This window comes from Macaca fascicularis, chromosome 14 (genome assembly GCF_037993035.2).
Source record: "Macaca fascicularis isolate 582-1 chromosome 14, T2T-MFA8v1.1".
Taxonomy (NCBI): Eukaryota; Metazoa; Chordata; class Mammalia; order Primates; family Cercopithecidae; genus Macaca; species Macaca fascicularis.
In genome coordinates, this window is record NC_088388.1 from 17,218,494 (window position 1) to 17,226,526 (window position 8,033).

Sequence of the window (8,033 nt, forward strand, 5' to 3'; positions counted from 1 at the left end):
TCAGAAAAAGTTGGATAGTTAATCTTATCAGCAAAGAATAAAACTTTTTGTGAAATTTTTAAAAGTCCAACATTGTGTAACACAAATGCATAAACTTAGTTGAGTTCAAAGATCAAACAAAAATATTAGCATTTGTATGAATTTATATTGTTCTTTTAATTAGTCTTTCACAATTGACAGCTTTGCACTGAATCATTGGGAATGAGGTCAACTTACTATTTAATTACCCTCCTTACTCTTTCAAATTCAAATCCCATTTTCTTAGCCAACTCCAAATATTGGGATGGTAAAAAATAATATTTAGAATCTATGGCACTTCTCCCTGAATTTTTTGTTACAATGATGAGAAATACACTTATTTAAGATGTTAACAGTCAAGCATTTGTATTTTACTGATATATTTTAGATGAAGAAACTCATTTTATAATCTGTATTAGTATTTTCTCTGTAAAATTAGCATGGTGATTTGGTTAATTATACTTTTCAGTGTCAGCCATGGTTTAGGGAATTGGTACTCTTGAGGACAACTTACTGTAACTATGACTCCTCAGTCTTAAAAAATTATGTCTTAAATAAATTTACTGCTTTCAATCTATTTGAAGACCTGATCAAAGATGTGCACAGGAAATTACTAGGAAAACTTCCCACTGCTGCTTTGCAGTATTATTTGTAATATTAAAACTTAGAAATAAAATATCAAATAAGAGAAGATGATCACAATTGTAGTGTGTACAATATAAAAGCATGCAGTTATATAAAGGATAACTTTAAATCATTTTAATGATATCAATAAATGACTGTGAAAAGGGATAAAATAGTTAAAAACAGCCAGAATGTAGAGAAAAAATATTATATATTATGATAATGTATAATATAAATATATATATTTATTCCACACACACAATCGTATACTTAATCCTTGCAACATCCATGAACACAAATATTTATTTTAAAAAATCTATTAACTTGTCTTACTTCTCCCAAAGTATCATTATTATGGAGTGAAATGGGGAAAAAGGTTGGAATTTTTTAAATTAGGGACACATACTTTTCAGACCTTTGACACACAGCAAACGTAAAGTGAGGGTGAGAATCCTGTCATTCTTTCTCTTCCTGACCCTTGATAGATTCATACATCATTGTAGAGGCACCAATCAAGCACTCCTGGAAGAAAAAAATCTGGACTAGAGACCAACACAGCCAGACATTTTTCCCATTCTTCAGCTGATTTCAAAGATATACAGCGTGCATATTACTAAATGCCAGGTTGACAATTTTAAAAATTGTTTTGATGATACGGTTTTCTCTCTTAAAATGACCAGGAGAGGTGAGTTGTGTATCCTTCCCTGAATCCAAACTAATACACACTTTTGAAAGTCCTTTCCTGCTTTCAAATCTAAAGAAAAAAAAATCAAGCTGTTAATTGCACACAGAGCAGTGATTCTTTGTCAAAAGTGACTTTGATCCCAATGACATATTTGTCAATGTCTGGGGACATTTTTGGTTGTTACAACAGGAAAGGAGTGCTATTGACATGTAGTGGGGATGCTGTTGAACACTCTCCAATGCCCTCTACAAAGCACATGAAGGCCCCTGCCCACAGCACACAAAACAAAACATTATCTGGACCAACATGTCAATGATGCCTTAGTTGAGAACCCTGCCACAGAGAGACATTTCGACATGCTTTTCACAAAGACAAAATAATTCCTCTTCTTTCTGCTTCAGAGGTTGTTCTCATGTCCATGACCCTCCATGTCCCTCCATGAACAGTCCTGTTCCTGTTGCCTCTTGCTGCCACCTTCAGCATCAAGGTGACTTTGGAGATAATCTCCATGCAGTGTTTACTAGGTTGTGTGGACAGAGTTAGTGTGATAGAAGGGAAAGAGGGAAGGAAAGAGAAAACAAACGTTCATCCCAATTTGTTCAGACTGCTTTTCATCTCACACTAATAGCTGTTATATTTGCTATTGCAGATGAAATAGTTTCCACTTCCCACCAAATTGTCCCTTAATACACAATGAGAAAAATATTGTCATCAAGCAGTGCTCAAGCCATGGCATTTAAAAAAACATTATCTGATTAAGAGAGGGATAAAATACAGATTTTAAAAATTGTATAATACTATTTCCTTCCTTTAGACTTCCTCCTTCAGCAATGTATGACTATAATAAATTACCTCGATGAGGAACAAAAGTCAGGGTTCCAGCTCCCAGAAAATAAAATTTATGTTCATTCTAAAAACTACACAATGTAGTTCAACCAACCAACCTATTGGACAGACATCGCTTCCCCTATTTCTGAAGACGCTATGATGGAAAATGCTGTGCTTTATATTTGTGTGTGTGTTTGTGTGTGGGTGTGTCCCCGAGGCCCACATTTCATAAACTTCCCAAAACGATCACTGATCTCTGTGGGATATCGACAAGATATCAAGGAAACCATCGTATCTTGGGACTCCAACAATTATTCATCATTATGGAATATAAAAGGGGTGAGAAAAAATCCAACTTGGTGCATATTATTGTAATCTAACGCAATTACATTCAGAGTTTGTGATGAATTGCAGAACACTGTATGCCACATCCAAGCATTGCCTCTGAGAGTCAGTACTCACATTGCCATTATGAAATATATGAATAGGTCTTATAAACTTCGTCTATCTTATTATACTCAAAAACTCCGTCCTACAGAACACAGAGTCTGAAACCACACCAGAGATCCTCCAAATACCAGAAAGGGGTGGGGATAATGAATCTCTTTTACTAAGAATAATAATTGGTTACATTTACTAAGTACTTCCCCTGTGCCAGGTACTATTCTATATATAACTATGAACACATTTTTTTCTTCATGAAAATGATTGACATCAGTACTGTTGTTATTTCCCCTTTAAAAATAAGGTTATGGAGGTACAGCATTTGTAACTTGCCCACAGTCACACACAGATTCCTTGGTAAAGAGTAGCCAAGCATGACTTTTTGTTCGTGCCATCTGTGCATCTGTAAGGAAGAGCAGAGTTCCAGAATGGTACTGGTGTGAGTGACTCCTTCTTCCATGCTGGTTGGTCATTAAATGGGAATTTCTCATGGACCTCCTCAAGTTCTGCCTCCTTCCTGACTAGATATAGGAAGGTCAACCTGAACAAAGTGTTCAAGTCACAGTCTGTGTGACCCTAGAGAAAGCAAACATTTGAATAATTCCATGGATATAATGAGTTACAATCTATCTGTGTTTTCCAAAATTGATCTGGGAATTCTCTGAATTGGAGGACCCTACTGGGTCTCCTTTTGTACCCAGCATTCTCACAACCACTTTTCTCTCACTCTTTAAAAGCAAGTGATTTCACTAATCCATTCACATCTTTCCATGTGAATCACTCTGATGAGAAAAATAAAAGCCAATATGCAAGGCCTAAACTTGAAATGCTGCTATCCATGAGACCTGAAGTTGCCTTTAATCAAAGCACTTCAAACCCATTGTATGACTTGTTTCTGTTTTGTGTCTGTAAATTTCTTTTCATGGAAAAGAAAGGCAGTTGACATGTATTCTAGCCAGTATAACCTTGGCCAAGCGTGATGACTAGTGACTGCAATCCCAGAACATTGGGAAACGAAGGTGAGCAGATTGCTTGATCTTAGGAGTTCAAGACAAGCCTGGGAAACATGGTGAAACCCTTTCCCTACCAAAAAATTTTTTTAAAAAAGTTAACCGGGTTTGATAGCATGCATCTGTAGTCCCAGCTACTTGGGAGGATGAGATGAGAAGATCACTTGAGCACAGGAGTTCCAGGCTTCAATGTGCTGTGCTTGCACCACTGCACTCCAGCCTGGGTGGCAAGAGAAATTCTGTCTCAAAAAAAAAGCCATTGGCTATTGATTATGAATATATGTATAATATATACATATTGATATGGTTTGGCTGTGTCTCCACCATGTTAGCCAGGATAGTCTTGAATTGGATAAATGGTGTTCTTGTGAATACTCTTGAATTCTACTTGATCCTTTTCATCTCAGAAATTGTCTTCGTTTGTCTTTGCCTTTTTGTGTCATTTGTCCTAAGGAGAGGAACCATAAGGTAGCACACACAGGTACAGGTCAATCTGAAAAGACTGAGGAATGGAGGCACATGATTTTAAGCAGCACTTTCTTTGTCCAAACATGCCAACCTCTCACAGTTTTTCTCATCTCAACCTTGTTCCCTGGATTTGTGCTGGGAAACTCCCATCTCAGTGTTGCCTGCCCAGTGTCACAGATTATCAGGCCTATACTGAAGGTGTCTCACATTCAGTGAGTGACTAGAGATCTGAGAGTGAATTTTTGGATCATGGAGGCTGCACTTTCTGCACTCGCTCCAGAAACACCCCTTGCATCCCTAGTAAACGTTTATTCTAAACCTAGGAAGTTATTTCCTGGTCTTTCCATAAAAAGGCTTGTTGTATTAAGTCACCATTGGACTATACACACCAGTAAAGATCCTAATTATCAATGGGAAAAAGGCAAATATTTGAATTAGAAAAACTTCTATATTAAAAAGATTAGGGAACTCTCATTTTAAACAATTTGGCTGTTAGTACTTATGGAAAGATCAGATAGAATGAAGAACTCAGAAAAGTATACAACTAGTCTTAAAATTTATCTTAATAAAGTTAAAGAACAAACAGCAGACCTAGAGCAAAAATTGAAATCAGCTCCCACTGTAAGTCCTGCTGCTCCACCCACTGACATCCCACTTGATAACCAGCTCTGTCCCTGACCAAGCAGAAAATCTAGTGGACCTCTGTACTTCTGGTTTGAACACCTTGAAGCAGTATTTTTGTCCAATGATGCCACAGGTTCCTCTCTGGTGAACCGTCAGTACCTCCAGAGCATGGTGATTCTAAAGTAAAATGGAGGCCAAGAGGCCAAACAATCAACTTCTGATTAGAGTGTTTTGATTTTTTAACGTTTACTTTACATTCAGGGGTACAGGTGCAAGTTTGTTTAAAGACAAATTGGTGTCACAGGAATTTGGCATACAGGTTATTTTGTCGCCCAGCTAGAAAACATAATACCTGATAGGTAGTTTTTGATTCCTCGATTGTTTTTAATATTTGAACCAAACACTCATGCCAAAACTGCACCTAACAAAATCATCATTATATTTTTAATATTATTAAATGCCCAATCCGTGTTTAAATTACCCCAATTGTCTCAACGACGTATTTTTCCAGTTAGTTTGGATCAAGAGTCAAGATGTGGTTGTTACAGCCAGTTTATTCTGTTATATAACCAGTCTTTGTGTGAGAGCCTGTGTGTGTGTGTGTGTGTGTATGTGTGTGTGTGTGTGTGTGTGTACGTGTATGTCAGGTAATTTTTTTGCGACGGAAAATAATAATTCAGCACTCTCTGTATTTTGCTTAGTGCTTCATTTTGTGTCATTTTATTTATTTCTGTACTAATTCTTTTTAATGCTGAGATCAATAATATTTATTAGCTTAGGTTCATTCTTTCAGTTTTTTTAATGAAACAAAAATTCTGGCTGGGCTTGGTGGCTCACATCTGTAATGCCAGCACTTTGGGAGGTCAAGGCGGGCAGATAACGAGGTCAGGAGATGGAGACCATCCTGGCCAACATGGAAGATGGTGATAGTGGTCAGGTGGGAGGCGCAGGTGGAGAAGGCTTTGTGGCACCCACTAGCAGAATGGATTTTTAGTACAGTCACAAAAACGAACACACAGGAAGTGAAGAGGATCGGTAGCGTACGCACCTCATTGAAGGTGGCGAAGCGGAAAAGCAGCAGATGGGGGATGAGTATATCAGAGCTAGACACAGCGATGAGAGCAGTATACTCACAAAAGAAGTGGTTGATTACACTCTACTAAAAATACAAAAAGTTGCCAGATGTGGTGGTACACACCTGTAGTCCCAGCTACTTGGGAGGCTGAGGCTGGAGAATCTCTTGAACCCGGGAGGTGGAAGTTGCGGTGAGCCGAGATTGTGCCACTGCACTCCAGCCTGGCAACAGAGCAAGACTTTGTCTCAAAAAAAAAAAAGCGAAAGTTCTTCATAGATGATTCTGACTACTGTACATTGCAGTCCATTGAGAAGCACATGGTAACTGGTTGATGATAACTTTCCAACTTTTAGTGAAGAACATTCTGTTCTCTGAATTCAGGTTGTGTCAGCTTAATTACTTCATCTTAAAATTACCCACAACTTTTTGCCTAATAGTTGTTATGTCCGTTGAAATCATTACCTTTATTCATTTTTAAAATGTGGAGTTCTACAACTGTGATTGTCTAATTTCGTCCTTGTTTATGCTTTTATTTCTTCTGAAATTCACCTCATTAATTGGTAGGTGATGTTGAAATACAATTCATATAGGAAAAATAGAATAAATATATATATTATTTAATTAATTATTTTCAGAGTCATGAATTGGTACCCTAATAACCATTGATATTAAACGATAGTTTATTTAGTTTTTTTCTTTCTTAGTGTCTAGATGTAAGCATATATGAGGACTTTAAATCAATTGTAATTGATAGTCATTTTTATGTTTAAAATTATTTTTCTGACCATAAACCAGCATCAGCCACTTCAAATTGCTTCCTATGCCTCTTTGAGACAATCTGATTAGCTGCTGATAGTATTCTAGCTTTCTGGAGCATTAAACTACCCCAGGCTCATCTTGACTATTTTCCACCCAAGACTTCAAATTAGCCATTTCTTCAAGAAGCCCTACTTTTGTTTACAGGGAAAGGGTTTCTTTTTAGAGAAAATTTGGAGAATGTTGCTTGAATTTGTAGAGTATTTATTACCAAATATTTGTGTTTATTTAGTCATTCATCTAAAGGTTAGAAATAATTTTGAAATATGGTTTCTCAGTGTTTTCAGATAAAATGTTTATTTTCATTCATTTTGTATAAACTGGACTAGATACAACTTGCAGAGATTTTTGAACCTGATAATACTGGGAATGCTATATCAATTCACATTTCACGATTCCATAAAAATCTCATACAAATATATGCTCTAGGCTTTAGAAACATTTTAGTCTCTGTTTGGGTTGTTCGTTTGGATTGAAAACAACTTTTGAGACTAGTTCAGTGAAATGGAACTTGTGTGTGTATTGATTTCCAGAAAGCATCCTTCACATCTTTATTCCTTAGGCTGTAGATCAGAGGGTTCAGCATGGGATTGACAACTGTGTAAAATACAGAGGCCACTTTGACTGTTTGCTGAGAGTTTTTGGAGTTGGGTACACAGTAAAGGGAAAGGATGGTCCCGTGGAAGATGGTGATAGCAGTCAGGTGGGAGGCACAGGTGGAGAAGGCTTTGTGGCGCCCACTAGCAGAATGGATTTTTAGTACAGTCACAAAAATGAAAACATAGGAAGCGAGGATGATCAGTAGCGTACACACCTCATTGAAGGTGGCGAAGCCGAAAAGCAGGAGGTGGGGGATGAGTATATCAGAGCTAGAGACAGCAATGAGAGCAGTATACTCACAAAAAAAGTGGTTGATTACATTAGGTCCAGAGAAGTTTAGCCGGAGAGCATAACAAAGGAGTACCAAGGGACCAAACATGCCCCAGAGATATGACCCAGCCACCAGCAGGGCACAGAGCCTCTGTGACATGGCCACTGTATAAAGGAGAGGATTGCAGATGGCCACAAAGCGGTCATAGGCCATCACTGCCAGCAAGAAAGACTCTGTCACCACAGCAGTGCAGGACAGGAAGTACTGCATCATGCAGTTAAAGAAGAAGATGCTTTTATCTGCCATTACCAAGGTCTCAAGCAGCTTGGGAGTGACAATGGAAGAGTAACAAAAATCAACAAAAGAGAGGTGACTAAGGAAAAAGTACATAGGAGTATGAAGTTTGGGGTTAATCTTGATGATTACGATCATCCCAAGGTTTCCTACCACGGTGATAACATATATCAGCAGAAACACAAGGAAGAGAGGAATCTGAAGCTTTGGGTAATCTGTGAAACCTAAGAGGGCAAAGGTGGTCTCCATGCTCAGATTCCTTAAAACCATCATCAT

The 8,033-nt window shown here is 37.7% G+C and overlaps 1 protein-coding gene across 1 annotated transcript; it reads right to left on the reverse strand.

Annotated features, from left to right (window-relative positions):
• Positions 1-7,088: 7,088 nt before the first annotated feature.
• Positions 7,089-8,033, reverse strand: LOC102121786 (olfactory receptor 5D14). Its single transcript, XM_005577895.3, has one exon. The coding sequence runs from the start codon at positions 8,031-8,033 to the stop codon at positions 7,089-7,091; it is 945 nt and encodes a 314-aa protein (XP_005577952.2).

Coding starts and splice junctions, on each gene's coding strand:
- LOC102121786 (XM_005577895.3), bottom strand. CDS start 8,033: ATGATGATGGTTTTAAGGAATCTGAGCATGGAGACCACCTTTGCCCTC.